This window comes from Eumetopias jubatus, unplaced genomic scaffold (genome assembly GCF_037043125.1).
Source record: "Eumetopias jubatus isolate StellerSeaLion01/CBP00866 unplaced genomic scaffold, mEumJub1_p1.0 scaffold_4, whole genome shotgun sequence".
Taxonomy (NCBI): domain Eukaryota; kingdom Metazoa; phylum Chordata; class Mammalia; order Carnivora; family Otariidae; genus Eumetopias; species Eumetopias jubatus.
Window position 1 is genome coordinate 110,359,780 of NW_028274810.1, and position 21,460 is coordinate 110,381,239.

At 53.7% G+C, this 21,460-nt stretch overlaps 1 protein-coding gene across 5 annotated transcripts in view; it reads right to left on the minus strand.

Annotated features, from left to right (window-relative positions):
* Window positions 1-399: 399 nt before the first annotated feature.
* Window positions 400-21,460, minus strand: part of DENND3 (DENN domain containing 3) — a 53,430-nt gene continuing 32,369 nt past the window's right edge. For 2 of the 5 annotated variants that reach the window (XM_028105609.2, XM_028105607.2), the window contains exons 14-23: window positions 20,136-20,395; window positions 19,292-19,462; window positions 18,041-18,170; window positions 15,215-15,322; window positions 11,400-11,539; window positions 8,708-8,862; window positions 7,315-7,448; window positions 2,386-2,504; window positions 2,170-2,307; window positions 400-1,988 (exon numbers count right to left, since the gene is read on the minus strand). In XM_028105609.2, coding sequence (XP_027961410.1) covers window positions 1,788-1,988; window positions 2,170-2,307; window positions 2,386-2,504; window positions 7,315-7,448; window positions 8,708-8,862; window positions 11,400-11,539; window positions 15,215-15,322; window positions 18,041-18,170; window positions 19,292-19,462; window positions 20,136-20,395 — 1,556 coding nt within the window. In that variant the 3' untranslated portion in view covers window positions 400-1,787. Of the gene's footprint in view, window positions 1,989-2,169; window positions 2,308-2,385; window positions 2,505-3,613; window positions 3,727-7,314; window positions 7,449-8,707; window positions 8,863-10,756; window positions 10,928-11,399; window positions 11,540-15,214; window positions 15,323-18,040; window positions 18,171-19,291; window positions 19,463-20,135; window positions 20,396-21,460 lie in introns of those variants that run through there. The other 3 variants (XM_028105608.2, XR_003609670.2, XM_028105610.2) reach the window with 3 other exon arrangements.

Below are 21,460 nucleotides of genomic sequence, written 5' to 3' on the forward strand. Positions count from 1 at the left end.
GGCTTCTCATTCAAGATAAACACTTTTTTTTGGGGGGGGGTACTAACTTAATTCAGGTTTCTGAAGCCACAACAGGGAAGGCATCGTCTGTCTAATGAATTCCAGCTCATCTGGGGCTTCCTGTGACAAATCATTCATCACGGAACCTCTTCAAAGCATAGAGGAAACACCGAAGGCATAAAGTGCCCTTTCCATTTTAACAACCCCCACCGGCCACTCTATCACTGTCAAGTAAGATCTGGGAAATTGTCACTAAGAATAAAGGGAATGAAAAGTCTGCATTAAAATAACGATGCACGCTTAGAATGAATCAAGAGCAAACCCAAAATGGTCCTGGATTATTTTATAGCTCTCTCCCACCAGTGAATGTGGGGAAAGTAAGGAGACAGGACATCAGTGTTTAATAAACAAAGGAATTTATTATTGACAAGGTGAAAATACCTGGTTATGTGTGGATTGACATGAAATAATTTATGAGTATTTCTGACAGGATTTGACTAATTTTTCATGTGTTTACAAAAGCAGAATTCAATCTTTGTTTCCTTCTAGAAGTCAGGAACACACCCTCTTTGTAAGCACAGTCGCGGGGGCATAAGGCCACCTAGCTGTTCTCTGCACCACATTCCCAGAACACCCCAGAATCTGGGTCCGTGATCTGGACCCTGCAAAACGCTTAGGTCCTACAGACAAACCCAAGGGCTGGTCAAAGCTTTCATCTGGAGGTTCTGGACGCTACTGAGCTCAACCCTGTCCTGGGGGCCTGATGAACACCGTCTGCGACCTCTCAGGGTGAGTGAGGTCCGGCGTGGCGTCTGAGTTCCACAAGCCCAGGGCAGAGGGTCTGTGGCTGAGCTCATGGTGGGTCCATCGGGGGAGAGCCATCAGGGGAATGTTCCCTCCACATCCAGTAACTACGTCAAAACCTTCCTTGCTGGACATCTCAATATTACAGTAAAAATGCATAAGAGGTGGTTTCTGCAAATACTTACTTATAGCTAATAAGATCAATAATACAGCACCATCTACAGAGACAGAGATGACACTCACACAAGATGCAGACGGTTGAAAGGTACATGACTGTGAGTGGCAGCAACTTCACTAGAAAACTTGATTATATAAGGCTATTTTAGGTGGAACTCTTCCTCTGTGATCTCTGGCAGCAAAGTCTCTCTAGGTTTCTTCATTATAAAAACTTGGCATTAGTTAAAGGAAAGAAACACAGAGCTTGCCTCAGCTGGCCCAGCCCTTGTCCAGACACCCTGAGTACAGTGCTGTCCCCTCCCTGTCCCCTCCTCGGTCACCTGCTCTGGGCAGGCACAAATCTCCTCAACCACAAAGCTGTCATTTAAAGAACACCTCCTCTCGTAAACTGCTGGAAACAAGAGGTCAGCCTAAGGCTGTAGGTCTCCTGCAAAGTGGTGCTTACTGTATATTTAAATGAGTGAAGTAGAGGAAACGCAAACCAGAGACTTGAGGTCTGCCGGTCATACGTGATTTGGCTACATCGCTTCCCTCTGGCTCCGGTGCTGGCCCCTAGTCGTGGGTTCTGGAACTTTCTAGACAACACACAGGGTAACTTCCCGGCAGAGCCGATTAGCAAGTTGATCCAGCTGCCTGCCTGAGAAGCACCCCAACCCGAAAGGCTGTTGGTACGGTTCAATCGGGAAAGTCCGACACACTGCCCTCCCCCGCTGGGGGCCCGGACTGGCTCCCCACCCCACCCTCTCCGGGGGGGAGCACCGGCGGGGGGCGCAGAACACAGCCCTGTTCAGCATGTTCACCCACGTTTACTCAACTTTCCAGATGGCGATCTTCCCCTCCCCGCCGCCGGACCCGCTCAGCACGTATCTGTCCTCTGCCGAGCACAGGGCCTTCACCGTGTCCATGTGGGCCACCAGCTCCTTTTCCACTGTCTTCCTCTCGGCGTCAATGACGTAGATCTTCCCTTTGGACTTGCCCTGTGACAGACCTGTGCCGCCTACCCAGATCTGCCAGGGAGAAACGGAGGGGGCGTCGGCCACACGCAGCCTGGCCCGGGAAGGGGGACCCCTGTAGGTGTGCTTTACCCGGTGTACCGGGTGGAATGGTTCACCCCCAAAACCAAGTCCTCCTGGAGCCTGGGGGAGGGGGGCGGTGCTCTGGGGGTGTGTGTGTGGCTCCTCGCCCTACCTGCTGCTTCACTGTGATCATGCAGCTGACCTCGGAGCAGTCCTGAAGGTGAACCGCCTGAGGGCGCTGGGTCAGGTCCTTCAGGCTCCAAACGTAGATGCTGTTGAATCCGGCACACGCCGCCCAGAGCTGCTCCTGCTGAAACAGAAGTCAGGCTGTGGCTGGTGACCCAGCGCTCCGTGGAGCCGGCCCCCACGGCGCTGCGGGGACAGATACCTCGGGGAGGAGTTGGAGACTGAGGAAGGACGTGCAGATGTCCCCAACGTTCTCGCTGATCTTCAGTTCTTGACAAAGCAGTCCGTTCGACGTCACAACCACAATACTGTTCCCGGTGCCTGCAGAGCGGAGGGGTGAGCATGAGGGCCAGGGGCGCGCCTGGGGCACGGGGATGAAGCGGCTGGAAAGGTCTTCCTGGGCAGCCAGCTGCCACGCGCTGCCACCTCGCGGCCCCGGTGCCCATCACCCCACCATTACTGATGAGGACACGGCAGCTTTGGGACCCTTCCTCCTGTCCTGCCCCCTGAAGCCACAGCCAGTCCTCCCCATCGGGCATGAGAGGTGAAGGTGACAGTGCCATGCGTCACCACGTGCTTCCGCGTCTGTGAATCACTCAAGGAACGTGGCTTTCTGCAAACCGAGAGAGCTGCAGGTGGCCAGATGCTCTTTCCTTGTGAGTTTCCTGCGTGTGCCCCCTGCCGCTGGCGCTGAGGCCACCGTGCCAGCATCACAGACATGGGGACAGGCGGGCATGGCCTCGGTGGGGGAAGGTGCCAGCTGGATGCAGAGGGAGGCGGGAGCCCCCAGCCGTGCCGCTCCGGCTTCCCGTCGCCAGCCAGTGCACCGCAGGCCCCTGACACTCAGCCTCCACACACAGGAGCCCCTGCCCCTGGCCGCCCCAAGGACTTAGAAGCTCAGCTGGGGTTTCAGTCATGGAAAGCAAGAGCTGCCCTCCCATCTCTCCTTCCAGCTTCTAAGCTGGGGTCAGGGTGGTTTTCCTGAGACCCCATAAGCAAAACCTCGTCCTATGATGGCCCGTTAGCCAGATATGCCATTACCCACTTGGGCTAACTGGTGAGGCCCTCGTGATGCCGCGGCTGGTTAGGAACACCGGGCCCGCCGTGTGGGAGGCACTTCCGCCCCTCGAGCCCCATCTCAGCGGACTGGACACAGAGCCCAGGAAGGGGCCCCATAGGAAGGGGCCCCATAGGAAGGGGCACGGGACAAGACAAGGCTCAAGAGGGGCGTGAGCAGTGGAGCAACAGAGGAGGGCTACTGTCCCCACCACAGCACTCTGAGGACGATGGCGCTTTGGCCTCTTGCATCTCGTAGCCATTAGCGAGCTCTGCAGGGGGAAGGGTAGTATTCTATCTCACTTTCAAATGAAGACACAGACTCCAAAGTGACCAGCTGTCTGGCGGCAAAGCCTGAACCTGAATGCACCCACCTGAAGGCCACAGCAGAACCACGGGGTGTGGGAACGGGGTTTACTTCCCTCCTAGAAAATGACCCAGCACTCAGGCGCGGGGTGCCTGAGCAAGGGCAGCCGGCCACGCAGTCCTAGGGGAAGACACGCAGGTCTAAGGTCTCATTACTGGACTAGAGAGGAAGATCGCAGCCCCTCAGGCTCACCTCACCAAGCGCCTGGGGAGAAGCGAGACGCACCGCCTGGCCAGCCCTCACTGTCAGGCTCTGTCTCCGAGCACACCGACGTCCCGGTGTGAGAAGACCCTGATCTGGTCCCAGTATCTGCACTGGTGACATATGATGAGGGGCCGAGGTTTCCGCTTGTTACTCTTATTCAGAAAGAGACTTGGGACAACACTTCTCAGGCATGCGCTCTCTGTTACCTGAAGAAACCCCATTTTTCTCATTGTTGCTAAATAGGAAAACTACTTATTGTATTAACTTGGAAAATACAAGGTGTTCTGTCCTCTGTTTGCTCCCTCACTGTATGTAACAGGCATCTTTTAGCCCAGAGTTTGGTCAGCTCTGGTAATCCGAAATGCATCCAGGCTGGACACACACACACACACACACACACACACACACACACACACACACACACACTGGAGATCAAGGCTGAGGCGTATGGTCCTTGAAAGAAAGAAGTAAACTCCATAACCTGCACACACACCCAGGTTTCCCTGGGGGTACTTCCCAGTTCTCTGTGGGACACTGAGGAATAAATGTTCTAGTGCTGTCACAGTCCACCTTGCTTGAGGGTATGATTTAGGGCTGCCAATGTGGCTGGAAAGAAGGAATATCCCCCAAATGAGGGAGCCCAAAAATGTAGGTATAGATTCTCAAATCCTTGGCTGACTCCTCAACTGTGCATAAACACAGAAGGCAGAACTGGAACAGTTCAAAATAGTAGCTCATCAGGCTAGAAAGGCTTTGTACATACCTCAGGCATTCCCTTGCAACCCTAAAAGAGCTGTGCTTACAAAAATCAAGACTGTGCACCAGAACAAAGTGTTATGTGCTCCAGGACTAAGGTCAAAAGTGAAATATATTTACCCCAGAAAAGCCAAAAACCAAGCCTCTACACAAGAGTAAGATGATTGGCCAGTAAGTAATTTAATGACCTTCTAGAACAAAACCTAATGGTCTTTAAAGAAGGATATAAGCAGAGTCTCCTAGACGTGTCGTCAACGACATCCAGAATACAGTACCTCCTGCACATGTGAAGCACGCAGATACGACTAGGATTCAACAGAACAAGTAGTGCACACAAGCAGACCCACAGATGACCCAGGATCCGGCAGAGGAGGAGCTCAACCGGCAATTACGAATGAATTTAAAAACTCACAGGAAGATATAAAGAGGATGGGTGGACAGGAAGACTTTAGAAGAGAAATGGACATTCTCGAATTGAAATGAAAATTTGCTGGACAGGTCCAGCAGCAGACAGGACACAGATGAAGAAAGGGTCTGGTCTTAACCAAGCTAAAGCAGAGGAAAAGAGGGAAAAAATTATAGCCGTGCCTGAGACCTGTGGGACATTATCCAATAGCCTGAGATATATATTATTATACTATAATATATATTTATATTCTAACGTAATTCTAGAATACACACATACACACACACAATTAAGATCCCAGAAAACACGGAGAAAGAGAATGCACAAAAATACCGGAAGGAATAATGGTTAAAAGTCTTCCTGACTCACAAAAGTAAACCGTAAGTGAGACAGACACGAAGACCTTCACGCCTAAGCACGCTCTAGTCTGACTCCTCAAAAGCAAAGACAATGCTTCCACGCGGCCACAGAAACCAGACACGATGTATCAGCCGAACAGGAAGAGGGCCGACTTCTCATCAGGAACAAACAAAGCTACATAACCATGGGAAGATATCTCTAAAGTGTGGGGGGAAAAAACACAGTCTATCAGCCTGGAATTTGCTTATAGCAGACTCAGATAATAAGAAATACTAAGGGAAATGCTTGAGCTAAGGGAAGCGATGCAGATGGAAACCAGGTACAAAGCTCCCCAGAAACGGTAAACATATGGGCAAAAATCAGTGAGTACTTACGCAAAAATTTGAAAACGATTTTCTGAGGTTTATCACAGTTGTAGAAATGAAATACTGCTGTTAACAACAGTAGCGAAAGGGACAGGAAAAGGTAAATGGAATTGCTGATACCACTGTGGGCTTACATATGACATGTTAAGGTCTGCCGTGAGAAGGGCAGGCTCATACTGCCGTCCTTCGAGCAACCATTAAAAAGTAAAGCAAAAAAATGTAGAGCTAAAAAGACAGAAAAATAAACTGAATATAAAAAATTCTTTCCTGCCTTCTTTTAGACGGAGTAACAAAAGCCGAGAAGGACAGGTGGGAAAGGGAAAAGGGCAGAGGGGACGGCGGGCTCCCGCCCGAGCCGTCGGAACGGCGCTAGAAGTGAGCAGACTGGCGTGCAGATGTTGCCGTAGACAACACGCACACACGCACAGGGCACACGCACCCTGGCATGCGGCTGGGAAGGCAGGGAGGCCACCGTGGGACGCCGCCGCACACAGCCATGGGGGCGCCGACAGTAAAAACCAGCACGGTGAAGGTGCGGAGGAATCGGAACCCTCCTACACGGCTGGCCGGCAGGAGCACCACATGGTGCGGCAGCTTCAGAGAAGAGTCGGACCCACGGTTTCTCAATGGGGTAAACACCGGGTTAACCCTTGGATGACCACATCGCGATATATTCCTACGACCAAATCGAACTCCGCAATCGCGGGAGCGAGCCATAAACAAACATCGCAGGTGGCCCCACGCACAAGAGGCTCGTGAACAGCGCGGCGACAGAAGGGGCCCTGCTGCGGAGTCCGTGCAGGGAAGGCTTGGGAACAGGCAACACAGCCCCGGGCGGCAGAATCCACAACGGGTGGCCTCTGGGCAGGCGCTCCCTGGAAAGGGGCGCAGAGGAACTTTCCGCTGTGATGGAAATATCTGGGTCCTTGCGTGGTTATGTGCTAGATGCTTTTGTCAAAATCCAACGAACGACACTCATGTTTGTGCATTTTACCATACGTAAAATATGCCTCAAGTTTAAAAAAATTACGTTCATGACCATTACCCTGGCATCTGGCACAGCCCAGGGAAGACCTGAAAGTGCAGACAGTGTGCTCTGGGATGCTCAGAAATGCAGGACCTACACCCCCAGGCCGAGCCTCTGCACCTCCCGTCACACCCCGGGCAGGATGCCCAGCTGAGCTCCACAGAGTCCTGACCCGAGGTCTGTGCCGAGGCACGCCCAGCAGGCCTTGCCCCGCTTGCCCCCGGCTGGGGGGCCGTGGGTCACACACAAAGTGACAGGGCCACAGAGGGCTCCTAAAAGGAGCAGTGATGATTCCTGGGGGCATGGGGGCTGCATTCACACTCCAAGCAGGGCCGGGTGAGAGCAGAGGTGAGCAGGAGAGAGGCAGCAGGTAGGAGAATGCCGGCGTCCCGGCCGCCGTGGGGGAGGGAGGCCCGAGAAGCCACACAGACAGGAGACGAGCAGGGAGCCCGCGAGCACAGAGAAGGAGTCCGAGTTGGAAGGCCGGGAAGGTGCACAGCAAAGGAAATAGCCTCAAGCTCGTGTTCAGTCTCCTCTTGCTGGAGCAGGGCTCCGGCACCCCTAAGGACAGCGGGGGACCGAGGACTTACAGCACCACAGGCAGCCGTCATGCAGGCTGATGGACGAGAGCCTGCCGCCCGGCAGCTGGAACCTGCTGGTCACTCGCAGGGTGCTCACGTTCCACGCCAGGATGGTCCCGTCCCGGCTGCACGAATACACCTTGCTGGTGGTGTGAACACACAAGAGCAGGTTTGGCTCCAACAGGCTTTAACCCCGAGGAGTACAAAGTTACCATTACGTACAGGTCCACCACCCAAGCAAACTCCATCCATGTGGACAGAATGATTAGTTACGACGTAACCGATGCAGCAGGCAAAAATGGTTTTCTGGGGAGGCCTCTCCTTGCCCCTCAGTGTTTGCTGCCAGCTCTGCAGAACCGTAACATGACCACGGAGTCAAATCTAGCCCCTGACACCGGGTGAGACCAAGCATGCGTACCGTCCCAGCCCAAGTTCACAAATCAGCGCCGCGTCGGCCACCAGCGGCTGCAGGAGAGGGGCGAGTGCGAGCCAGAGCGATGTGCGGGCCCTTCACCCCGAGAACGATTAATTTTCAGGTCAGTGCCTTATGTTCTGAGCGGGCCCAACTGAGGACAGATGGCAACCCTAAAACTCAGGGGACAAGGCAGTGGGGGGCTGCATGGAGGAGAGCAGCAGAGCGGGGGGGGTACCCGCGCCCTGGGGAGGGCTGCCTCTTTGAAGTAGGTGACCTTGCTCCCGGAGCCTCCAATTCCTTCACAGAGGGAAATGGGACCCCTCCTCATTCTCCAGTCTCCGCTGGGCACCTACTGTGTGCCGGGCCCTGTTCTAAGCACAGGACACGCAGCAAAGAGAACAGACAGGGGTGCCTGCCTCTGGGCTGACAGTCCCAATACGGCAAAGACAGTGAATGAAGCAGACACAACTTCCAGACTGAACTGTATCCCCCCAAAAAGATACGCTGGAGTCCTAACCCCCAAGATGTCAGAGTGCAACAGTACTTAGAAATAGGGCCTTTATGGAGGTATTCAAGTTAAAGTTAACAGGGTGGACCCTCATCCAGCATGACTGGCGTCCTTATAAGAAGGGAGATTTGGACACGGGTAGCACTGTGTGAAGCGGGAGAACCAGAAGGATGTGTCTGCAAGCCGCAGGTTCTTGGCAGATGCCCAGACCCCAAGAGCGGGCGAGGAAGGCCACATGCCCATGGCTACTGACCGCCATGCCTACCCTGCAGCTGGCCTGCAGGGGACCCGCTCCTCCGTGCTCAGGACCAGAAACAAGAACATCACCTGACTTGGCTTGTGACAGACCCACTTCGCTCTCCACGGCCGGCCTGGCCCCGCGGGCAGTCGCCCACAGCGGCTGGGAGCCCTTCCTGCTCGGGGCTCCCCACCCACCCAGGAGCCCAAGGGTCCCTTGTCCCAGCAGAACCCAGCGGTACCTGGGCGTCCCGTTCTGAACAACCAGGTCCGTGACACTGGAGCGATGGTCGGTGAGCTGCTTGTTGCAGGACATGCTGTGGATGTTGATGATGTAGATGACCGAGTCCTCGGAGCCGACCCACACCTGGTTCTGCTCTGCCATCACCATGCAGTTCTGACGCAGGCCAGGGAGGAAGCGCCAACAGTCACGTCTCGTCGGCCACCGCGGTCCTATTGTACAGCTCACAGCCCACACCGCCCCTCTGCTCCGGGGGACACGCGGGGCGTTCGGTGAGCCCGAAGGCAGACGCTTAACCGGTGGAGCCACCCAGTCTCCCCAGTTTTAATATGTGAGAGAGACTGAGAGCACGAGCGGGGGGAGGGGCAGACTGAGTCACCCAGACACCCCTAAAAGTGATAGTTTTAATTTTACCGATAAATATTCCCGTAAGTCAGAAAAGGATGCTAGCTTACTAATTTCAAAATTAATCATTTGAAAAAGCCCTTTCTTGGGGCGCCTGGGAGGCTCAGTCATTAACCATCTGCCTTAGGCTGAGGTCACGGTCCCGGGGTGAAGCCTGCTTCTCCCTCTCACTCCCCCCGCCTTGTGCTCACTCTCTCTCACAAATAAATAAAATCGTGAAAAGTTTACTTGTTTGGTACAAAAATAAGATAAATATTAAAAGCGTGGGTGGCTCAGTCGTTAAGCGTCTGCCTTCGGCTCAGGTCATGGTCCCGGGGTCCTGGGATCGAGCCCCGCATCGGGCTCCCTGCTCCGCGGGAAGCCTGCTGCTCCCTCTCCCGCTCCCCCTGCTTGTGTTCCTGCTCTCGCTATCTCTCTCTGTCAAATAAAATCTTAAAAAAAAAAAAAAAAATCCCTTTCTTTTCAGGCATCTACCTGAGACCTGGTATAATTTTAGTAAAATGTCTTTCTTTAGTGGCCCAAATATATCTTAAACTACTTGGAACTTCAAATTTCAGAGGAGGCAGCATTTTCTTGAGGTAATTATCCGACTTTCTTTCTTGTTAAACAGTACAGAGTATCTCAGTGAGATGAGTACAGAGGTGTTTTCACATAAGTGGGAGAACTTACTGCTTTACCTAAATGTTACCTGGCCTGACTGGGAGCAGCAGAGATGGCCACATAATGCAGCCTTTTGATTTTATTTTAACTAGGATTTTAAGTTATTCTGTTATTAAAAAGTTTTTTTTTTTTAAGATTTTATTTATTTATTTGACAGAGAGAGACACAGCGAGAGAGGGAACACAAGCAGGGGGAGTGGGAGAGGGAGAAGCAGGCTTCCCGCCGAGCAGGGAGCCCGATGCGGGGCTCGATCCCAGGACCCCGGGACCATGACCTGAGCCGAAGGCAGACGCTTAACGACTGAGCCACCCAGGCGCCCCTAAAAAATCTTTGAAACGCATATAACTAAGATTCAACAGGAAAAAATTAAATTTAGAATAAAAATGATTTCCTCAATTTCTCCTTCTTGTTTGTTTGCTCTGAAGCACTATTAGACCTTAGTACATATTTTATCTTGGGTCCTGTTACTTTATCGTCTGAGGCTCACTGTGTGGTTAGGGGAGGAAATAGTTTAGTAACCTCTTGCTATCTTGCTAACATGAGGTCTGCTGCTCACTCAGTGAAGAACGAGCCCAGCCCCCAGCAACACGCATCTGAATTCACAGCATTTCTGTTGTTCACAGAGTTTTGAAAGCTTAGACTGTGCCTCAGATTGCCACATTATGTTTAAATGATGGAACGTGGCCACCAAAGTTGGTACTAAGTGATGCTGAACACTGAGGCACCTAACTCTGCTAGACTGTTCTCACCTCAAACCTGAAAAAACAAAGTTTCACCTTAAAGGAGGAGGGAGGTGAGGGCTTCCCTAGCAACACCTCTTGGGACAGCAGCTTCTTCTATACGCCGAGGGCGTCCTGAGCAGATGACTCCCACCAGATGGTCAGTGGGAACGTACCCTGAGATGGGGGATGGTGTAGGAGGGGGGCGCTGGGCTCGCTGAGCTGGACCTCAGGCCGCAGTCCCAGACCAGCAGCGCCTCCTCACCTGCAAACACCAGGGTGCACCTGAAACATGCCGGGTGGGGCCCGTCAGCAGGGCCCCGGTGCCTGTGGGCCCCTCACCATGCAGCGCGGGACGTTAGGACGCGGTTTTCAGGGGCCTTACGAAGTCTCGGAAAAGCAGAGCTGAGTCCGCGTCACACTGCCCGCCCCAGCACCTTGGGTTGAGAGGGGTGGGGATGGCTGTTTTTGTTCAAACTAACGTGATCAACTTTACTTAAAGTCACCCGTCTAAAAGCTCAAACCTTCACATCATGTCGACATGCTTTAAACTGTTTTTGGTTCTCAACCCCAAATAGGTTAAAATAATGCACGTTTCTGCTTGGGATGGGGAACGTGGATACGAGACAGGACTCTGCGTCCACATCACTGAAATCCATGTTCAGGTTCCAGGCTGGGGGGCGGCTAAAGCCACTGTCGGCTCACCTAAACAAGGACACTGACGGGACAGAACGGGTTTGCATCTAGTGAAAAACCTCACAATGCAACCTCCTGTTTGTTTACCGAATGGGGCGATGCTGTGGGATAATGTGCATCCCACTGCTGTGTACGGGTGGACGTGTCCATCTTTCCGGAGCTCACAGCCCGGCCCGGGAAGCCGCCATGTCACAGGGCGCGGTGATTACTCACCAACTTGGAAGTGCCCACTTTAAAGCAATGCTGGTAAATCGTCCAAGAGGAAGCGTCAAACACGGTCACTTTGCCTTCATTCAGAGCACACCATAACTTGGGGTGGGCATCCTCCACTTTTTCTGCTGGGTCCAGATGCCCTGCAGAGGAAAGCAACCCAAACATGTTTTTACTTTTATTTATTTTTTAAATTAACATATGTTATTTGTTTCAGGGGTACAGGTCTGTGATTCATCAGTCTTACACAATTCACAGCACTCACCATAGCACATACCCTCCCCAATGCCCATCACCCAGCCACCCCATCCCTCCCACCCCCCACCACTCCAGCAACCCTCAGTTTGTTTCCTGAGATTAAGAGTCTCTTATGGTTTGTTTCCCTCTCTGGTTTTGTCTTGTTTCATATTTCCCTCCCTTCCCCTATGATCCTCTGTCTTGTTTCTCAAATTCCTCATATCAGTGAGGTCATATGATACATGTCTTTCTCTGATTGACTTATTTCACTCAGCATAACACCCTCCAGTTCCATCCACGTCGTTGCAAATGGCAAGATCTCATTCCTTTTGATGGCTGCATACTATTCCATTGTGTATATATACCACCTCTTCTTTATCCATTCATCTGTCGATGGGCATCTCGGCTCTTTCCACAGTTGGGCTATTGTGGACATTGCTGCTATAAACATCGGGGTGCACGTACCTCTTCGGATCCCTACATTTGTATCTTTGGGGTAAATACCCAGTCGTGCAATTGCTGGATCGTAGGGTAGCTCTAATTTCAACTGTTTGAGGAACCTCCATACTGTTTTCCAGAGTGGCTGCACCAGCTTGCATTCCCACCAACAGTGTAGGAGGGTTCCCCTTTCTCCGCATCCCCGCCAACATCTGTCGTTTCCTGACTTGTTAATTTTAGCCATTCTGACGGGTGTGAGGCGGTATCTCATGGAGGTTTTGATTTGGATTTCCCTGACGCCGAGCGATGTTGAGCACTTTTCATGTGTCTGTTGGCCATTTGGAGGTCTTCTTTGGAAAAATGTCTGTTCATGTCTTCTGCCCGTTTCTTGATTGGATTATTTGTTCTTTGGGTGTTGAGTTTAAGAAGTTCTTTATAGATTTTGCATACTAGGCCTTTATCCGATATGTCATTTGCAAATATCTTCTCCCATTCTGTCAGCTGTCTTTTGGTTTTGTGGACTGTTTCCTTTGCTGTGCAAAAGCTTTTTATCTTGACGAAGTCCCAATAGTTCATTTTTGCTTCGTGTGACACACCTCAGGCTCCACATTGTCACTGACACTCGGCGGGGTCGGTCCTGCATCTTGGCCATTCTAACAGTATGAGGATATGGGGTTTTGCATTGTGATTGGTTTGCATTTCCCCGATTGCACAAGCGGCTGACGGCTTTAACCGCCATGCGGAGGGAATCTTCTGTGGGGGGGTGTTCTGTCTCTTGCTCATTTCTGAACTGGGTGGTGTTACTCTCCTTGACTTGAGCCGCTTGTTGGCTCTGCTGTGTTACCAGCATCCTGTCCAAGTCCAGACTACCCGGTTCACTCTCTTGAAAGTGTCCTTTTCTTTTTTTTCTTAGAATTTTATTTATTATTTGAGAGAGCAAGCGGAAGAGCATGAGTTGGGGGGAAGGGGCAGAGGGAGAAGCAGGCTCCCTGCTAAGCAAGGAGCCTGACACAGGGCTCGATCCCAGGACCCGGAGACCATGACCTGAGCCAAAGGCAGACACTTAACCTACTGAGCCACCCAGGCGCCCGGAAAGTGTCTTTTTAAAGTCCATAATCTTAGTGGTCAAATCCACCAATCTTTTCATGGCTAGCACTTCCGTACGGTTTCCTTCTCTACCCTGAGGTCACGAACATGCTCCTCTGTGTTAGCTGCTGGAAGCTTGCCTGCTTCATTCATTTACACTTGTTAGTGCCTTCCCATGTACCTTTCCATCCACTTGGAACTGTGCATGACCTGGAGTGTGGCCAAGCTTCGTGTTTTCCATACGGAAGCACGATGTCCCAACGTCATTTATGGTGACGACTGTCTTTCCCTCAAACCCCTGCTCGGTCATATCACCTCTGTCATAAATCAAGGAAACATAAATGTGTCCATCTTTCTGGGGTATTCATTCCACTGGCCTCTGGGCCCCCTTGGGGAGACACACCACCCCCCACACTCCTCAGGCCCACCAGGGACTGGGATGCTTTGAGGCTGGGCTTCAGTGCCGGAGGGCTGGCTCCTTAACACTCGGGTAACCCTTGCAGTCTGGAGCCACCACTAACGGGTTTACCAGGACTCCCCTTCTCAGCAGGTCCTGGCTGGTTTTGTCCCTCTTGCCCCTCGGTGCTGGCCAAAGCTCTGCTCAGTTCCTCACTTCTCAGAGACCACTTCCAGAGTTGGCAGACAATCCAGAGGAGAAAGGGGCTCCCCCATTCTTCATGGTGGTTTGTCTGGCCCTTCTAGATGTTCTCAGAGTTACCTAGCCCATCGTGACAGGAGGCCCAGAATCCAGTCAATGTTAATGTACAGGAAACTGAATTAGGTCTAAAAATACTCATTTATCCAGACACCGCGATGAAAACTGTCTCAGTCTGTGGTGTTAGAGTCAACAAGGAGCCTTGACTGGAGGAATCTGGTCCGTCTCCAGTGGGGCGAGGTCCAACTGGGCTCTGTCCTCCTTTATGCTCAGTCTGTCACTTTGCAGGGTCTTTGGGACGATCACTGTCCTCTCCCGCCGGGAAATGGCTTTGCCATCCAGCTGCCATATGGCCATCTGGAACCAGTGAGCTGGGGACAGCCATGGGGTCAGAACCGCGAAGGGGACAGGGGAGCACACCCATGGTGCTCACCGTCGCTCACCTCATGCTCCGATGAGCAAAGCGCCTGGACCGTAAGGTTCTTTAGTGCCCAGAATGACATCCTTTGTTTTCCAACTTGGTGAGCCCTGCGAGCAACCCTCCCACCGCAATTCTTTACAAGGCAGGCTTAAAGAAAAGCATCCTCGTTCCTGCTTAGACCTGTGGCAGCGTCCATTCCTGTCCGACCTTCGTTCTGCCGCAGCCTGCGGGGAGCCAGGAGGTCCGCATCCGGGAGGGCGGCCGCACAGCCGCGCCAGATGAAGAGGACCCGTGTGGTGACGCGTTCGGACGTGCAAATGCACACACAGTTCCTGAGACGAGATCCCGGGTGTCGGACAGCCGTGTGGATTAAGTGCCCCCGGAGGAAAGGGTGTGAGTGCAAGTACTTTCTAAACTGTAGAGTGCTGTGCAACATGAGCAACAGCTGGGTTGGAGCAGAGTCTCCACGGGGTGTCTGCCCCGTATCAGTGCCCGCGGGCTCCCCCAGCTCCGGCCTCCACGATGCGGGGCTCTCCGCGGCCATCCCCCCAGCTCCGGCCTCCACGATGCGGGGCTGTCCGCGGCCTCCAGGCTCTGAGCTTCCTGATGCGGAGTCCCCGCGGGCTCCCCCAGCTCCGGCCTCCACGATGCGGGGCTCTCCGCGGCCATCCCCCCAGCTCCGGCCTCCACGACGCGGGGTGTCCGCGGCCTCCAGGCCTCGGCCTCCACGATGTGGGGTTGCGGCAGGCTCCCGGGCTCTGGTCTTCACAAGGTGGAGTCCATGAGCGGCTACCCACCTTCACCTCCTCACTGAGGGCTTCACCTTCTCAGAGGGCTTCACCTCAACAAGTAGAAATCTGCCTGGTCCCCACTCGTCCTCCACAGGTCCTGTCCCCCTTCACTTCAGGGCTGACCTCAAACACAAACCCAGTGTCCCCAGTGTGTTGAAAAGAGCAGCAACAAGCAAGCCGCTTGCCTCACCTGGCGTGTACAGCAAGACGTCCACGGCATGTGGGAAAGTCTCTCCCGCTGAAGGATTTATCCTGTGCTTCAGGGTTTCCGAGGTTGTCTTTGGGACCGTCAAGGGCACTGAAATGCAAGCACCCCGTTAGTCTCGCGGACTCAGGGAAGCCTGTGTTCTCCCCCAGCCTGGGCACTTGCTCTCTGCAGGAGCTTCGTACACTTGACACGAGACATCAGAGTACGGCACCCCGCTCCGGGCGGCCTCCCTCCCTTGCTGTGCGTGAGGACCGCCGGTGAGACCGGGACGCCGCTCACGTCCCAGTGGGGAAGCTGTGATCTGACCTCTGTCCACACTCAGCCATCCCCATTATCCACCAAAGACAAGACCTAACACATTTCTCAGTGACTAAATAGTCTCAAGACAAAACCAAGACAACTAGCCCGAGAGCAGTCTCAGCCTGGGGACCATGGACATCTCAGGCCATAGGTGTGGCTGCTCTGGGGACCGACCTGTGCACCGTGGGACAGTCAGCAGCATCCTGGCCTCACCAGGAGATGCCGGTAGCACCCCACACAACCACAGGTGTCTCCCCCATCCCCAAATGCCTTCCTGCCGGGATGGGGTGCGGAACTTCATAGAGATTAATTTTTAGACCTTCCGTCATGAGTGGACCCCAGGCTACTAACCGAAACCTGGGCTTACTGCCTTTACCTCATCAAGCTGTGCTCACCAGAGAGCAGTCCTTGTGGGTGACAAGGCATCAGGGACACTGAGTCTAGACAACCTGCCTTCACCACATGGAACAGGGTGGACAACAATTAAGAGTGAGCTGACAGGTGTTGGTGACCACCAAGGTGACGGTGTGCCTCATTCACAAAGGAGTCAGAAGGCTTTTGCAGAAACTCTTGACGAAGGGGAGGCCTAAGCTTGGACTGAGAATAAACAGCTGAACTGTAGTGTTGGATTTTGTTCCTAATGAAAAAAATAACAAGCAACCAACGCCTGCTTCCAGGACTGTTGACAAGAGCTCCTCCCAGTCTGCTGGTGTTGTGACCAGAGCATCCTGCCTGCTCCCAGGAAAGGGGGTTCTGGGATGGGGGTGAGGTCCGGGACACATGGGGGGGTTCTGGGATCAGGAAGCATCAGGGACCTCACAGTTAGCGACAGCCGTGGCAAAGAGCAACACGTGCCAAAGCGAATGAACACTTAACTGAGATTTGCTTTTTCTACATCTGGAAAAACATTTTTTGAAAAACCAGAATCTCCAGCTATGCACCCAGGAGCTATGACAACATCCCCAGATAAAACCTGTCCACGAAGTGTTCACAGCAGCATTATTTGCAACAAACCAAATGGTGCAAACAACCCAAACGGTCAGCTGACAACAGATGAACAAAGTGGTCCACCCGCACGATGGAACATTATTCAGCCACAGGACGGAGTGACACGGGACACCTGCTTCAGGGATGGATTCTGAAAGCACTGTGCTAAATGAAAGAAGCCACTCGCAGAAGGACACGTGCTAAAGGATCCGTGTATATGAAGTGCCCAGTACAGGCAAATCCAGAGAGAGAGTGGATCGGTGGTTGCTTGGGGGCTAGGGGTGGCTCCTAAGTGTACAGGGTCTCTTTCTGGGGCAATGAAGATGTTCTAAAGTTCACTCTGCTGGGGCGCCTGGGTGGCTCAGTCAGTTAAGCGTCTGCCTTCGGCTCAGGTCATGATCACAGGGTTCCTGGATCAAGTCCCATGTCGGGCTCCTCGCTCAACGAGGAGTCTGCTTCTCCCTCTCTCTCTGCCGCTCCCTTGGCTCCTGTTCTCTCTCTTTCTGCCAAATAAATAAAAATAAAATCTTTAAAAAAAAATAAAGTTCACTCTGCTGATGCTGCACAAGTCCGTGAATACGCTAAAACCATGGAGTTGTACACCCTCCCCGAGTATGGTGTGTAAATTCCATCTCAGTAAAGCTGTGATTCAAAAAACAGTGCATACAAACTGGACCAGAGACGGTCTTAAAAACATCCCTACGTAGTTCGCCTGTGTTTCACGAACTTGATGTTGTTGGTGGACCTAGCACAGGGCGGCCGTGGCTCGGAGTGATGGTAATAATGAGCAGTCCTCTCTATTCTCTCCTTTATAAAGCAAATCACAAGACCATTGGCTTTAGATCATTTAAAAGTTGGAACAAAACAGAGGTAGCTAAAATGATACGTAAAGTTATTCTTACCCATTTGCTGTTTCCTAGACTTGAAAAATCCACTCCCTGCCAAATAAAAATAGCCCACCGCCAACCTCTCTCTGTATGGCTTCCAGAATGTGAGAGCCAGATTCAGATCTATGTGCAGGTGATCAGAGAATTCCTATCTGGGGAAACCGACCACATCAAGGGGAAGAAAAGATCCGTCCACCTGGGGGCCTCCGCTCGGGCTCTAGTTGACACACCGACCACGCACACAGCTCTCCGGTGGGCGCATTCCCTACTGCTGAGCGCTGGTGACCTTGCCAGGGGCTCCACGAGCCACTCGACAGCCGTCCACAAATCCTTCTTCCACGTAACCAGCTGCTGGAGATCTGCTGCTGGCAACTGGGAATCCTGACCAAAAACACCCAGCGTTTGTGGGACGTCACTCAGAGCTCAAGCAGGAAGTCCCTCCGTGGGTGTGGGTACACACAGAGCGCCCGGGGACGGGCGACCAGAAGGACGTGTGCTGCTCAAACATAAACGTGTAAAAGTGTCAAAGGAAGAAAGTGAGAAACTTGGGATTCGGAAAAAAGTGATGTCAACCGCATAAAAGTACGGAGGCACATTCGGGACACCACGGCTGTCGAACGCATGCTTCGCTTACTTTCGCTCTTCATCTTATCGAAGTAGGACAGTTTGGAAGCGGCATAGACGGCACTGGACGACTGCAGCGTGCCGACCACGGCGTCCATCAGCAGGACGTGCGTCAGCGCCTGCTGGACGTACTGAGGGTCCTGTGGGAGAAAGGCACTCACTTCAACAAGTCCGTAAAACGCCTGCGAGACTTGGGGACATTACATCAAACCACACCTTTGAAGAGGCGTGTTTTTTCAAGGCAGCTCGGTTTACGTTGGAGCTGATGTCATGTGACTACTTTGTCCATCTTAGTGAAGACAAACACCGATCGTTTATACAGGCGCTGCTGGCCAACGTGTTCTGCAAAGGGCCAGGCAGCTAATAATACTTGGGGCTCCGTGGGCCTTGGGATCTCTGTGGCAACCACTCGGCTCTGTGGCCGGGCTCGAAAACAGCCAGAGGTGGTCCATGGCCCACGGGCTCCAGTTTGTACTGTTGTGCAAAATCCAGCAGCAGGCATAAATCAGATGGCTGGTCGGAAAGTCACGGAGTGCTGGGGCCCTGGAAAGGACCTGGTCCCCCTCCCTTCTCCAGATAGAAAGACTCCCTCCATAGCCATGGTCTGGGCCCCCTCGTGCCTGGCGACTCCCTCACGACGGCCGGTGCTCCCACCGCACACAGTCTGTTCTTTCTAATGTTCGCCCCTGTGGCGGCGGCTGCCTCCCCCACCTTCCCTCTGATGACTCTGGGCCGTGCACCCCTCTGCGGCCCCTGACCTGCCCCGTGTGTGAGTCCCCATCCATGCTCTGTGCACTGGGTTGTGGGCTTTCCGGCCTTATCTGCCATTTAGACGGTACAGACCTCTCGCCCCACCGGTGCCCCATCCGGGCCTCTGTCCGTGGTGCCCTTCACGCCCACGCAATCCTTACTCTGTATACTCAAAGCTACTGTGGCCCAAAGCAAGTGAAAGCACACAAATCCCTAGGCTCTAAAGTCAACTGGAGGAGTGCCCCCTGCCAGAATCCTAGACCTGGGAGGTAGCAGAGGAGACGCCTGGAGCAGGGTGTGCCCGGGAGACCCAACTCAGACCTCAGAGGCCAGCCCCGGTCCTTCCACAGTGTCCCCAGATGCCACTGGCCACGCACTGGGCCATACAAACCACGGCATCTCCAGGGCCTCTGGAGGGACCTTGTCTAACCAACACGTGCTCACGGGACCACGCCCGAGCCCCCGAGACGAGCCGTGAGTTGGAATGAGCAGGCACCCGCATCCCCCAGACCTTGTGGTCGTCAGCCAGCTTCTTCCCGGCCCACATCTCCTTCACCATCAGGTGCCACAGGTCACACTCCGTCTTCAGATTAGCTTCAAACACTTCTTTCTTGGACGCCATTTTAATTTTTAAAGTGGGTATTCGCAGAAGCAGAAACGCTACGGTGGTACTTCTCACTTCCTGTGGAGGCGGAAAAAGCAGCAGCAGGTCAGAGAGATGCCCCCTGGCAGGAACTCGGGGGTCAGCAAGGGAAGGTGGCTCAGCAGCTGGCGCCCGAGCGTGAAGGCAGGCCCCGGGCCGAGGGGGGCAGAATGGGGGGCTGGCCGGGGTGCGGTGCGGGGAGCCCCAGGCGGAGCCCGGCCCCGGGCGGGAGGAGAGGCACGGCCCGAGAGAGGGGCCTCCGTGCGACCCTGCTGTCAGACACCCGTCACAGCGGGTCGGGGACCCCTTCCTGGCCGACCACGGGCGTGACCTGTTAGCACATCCGCACAAAGGCGCTCGTCCGCAGGGTTCAAACAGGGTTCAAACAGGGTTCATTCCTCTGCCTCCTGAAATGCTTCTCTTTCTTTGGAATTCTGGGAGGCAGTCTGTGGAAGCAGGTGTTTGGGGGGCACTGGAGGACGGGGGGTGACCCACGGGCCAGCGTTCCCCGCGGCTGTGGTACCTTCCTGCCTCTCCCAACTCCAGGAGCATTCAGAGCTGGATTAACACATCCAATACGCCCCTCGAAAATAAATATAACGCTTGAGACGAGGCCACAGCTGAGCGTCCTCAGTGGGGAAGACGACCACCTTTACACTCGAAGGGGCACCCCAAGTTAGCAAACAGCACAATCCAGCGGCTGCGCTCTTACCTCTATGTTCCTGAAGGTGGAAATCTCCACGTAGCCTGGTCTCCCTTCCGTCAGGAGGAACAGGCGCTTCTGGGTCATGGCGATCTTGCCCACGCCGTGATTCGTCTTGACAGAGCTCGACAGCTTATAAACACACTCATTCTTATCCAGGTGCTCCATCACCGACAAAGGCAGACTGACCTCCTGGGCCTCTGCTTCTGCCTCCTTCCAGCAGTTGTAGAAATCTTTGAATGTTTCTGGGTCAATCTGTTTCTGGTGTCCTTGGTTTTGTAGAGAAAAGAGATTTCTTAGAGCCACATACACAGCCCTTGCGTGGGAGAAGACGCGGTGTGCTGCCCACGTGGGCCAGCAGGTGGCGCCAGCACCCACGCCTCCCGCCCCACCTGCCCGTGGAGGATGGGCACTCGAACCAGGGGATAGGGGCTGCCCTGTGACCTGAGCCCAGCGGCCACAGTAACTCTCAGGACACGCTTTACGGTGGCAAAGCCCTGGGTCACCACTAGACCTGGCGGCAGGCATCGTGGGGCCATGAGGGGAGCTAGTCCTTAGATGAAGCTAATGCTAAAGAGACCAGACCCTTGGTGACGCTCCTCCATCACTGGATCAAGCCTTGCCTGAAGCTAGCCCTATCTCAGTATTCTCCGCTTACATGAGCAAATAAGTCTTATTTGTAACCAAGATGAACTTGATATAGTAACATTTCTAAATGCCCAACAGTCACGGGCTCTGAGTCAGAGAGAGACCCAAATCTGAAGCCCAGCTTTCCTGGTTAGTGGTGGGACTTCAAGCAAGCTGTGTAACGGACCCACTTGCTCATCCATGCAGCGGAAATGGGCCCACCCCATTCCCACTCCACCCGACTGCCAAGAAGTCCAGCCCATTCTGATGCCCACGTTTCCCTGTGTCTGTTGCTGCTGTGGCCGGGTTCCGCCTCTGCTCCGCATCCCTCGGTCACACAGAGGCCCCTCCCGTCCTGCACAGGCACAAACGCCCACACGGCCTCGCAGCTGCTGCACCTGGCGCGCGGAATGCCCTCAGATACAAGTAGGCGCTCCCTCTCCCGTTCAAACACTTCAGGGCTCCTCCTCTACACCAGGCCCCAAATCCCTCCAGGACTGGGCCCCTGTGCCCCTTCACACTCGCACACTCCAGTCGCACTGAGTATATTCCAAAACAGGCCTATGTCACGTGCCTCTGCGCACACTGGTCCAGGGTGCTCAGACCGCAAAACTCCTATGCATCCTGCGCAAGACGCAGATAAAACAGCCCACGTGCTCCCTTCCCTGAAGCTGCACACACATTTCACTCACGTGTCACTCCCCACA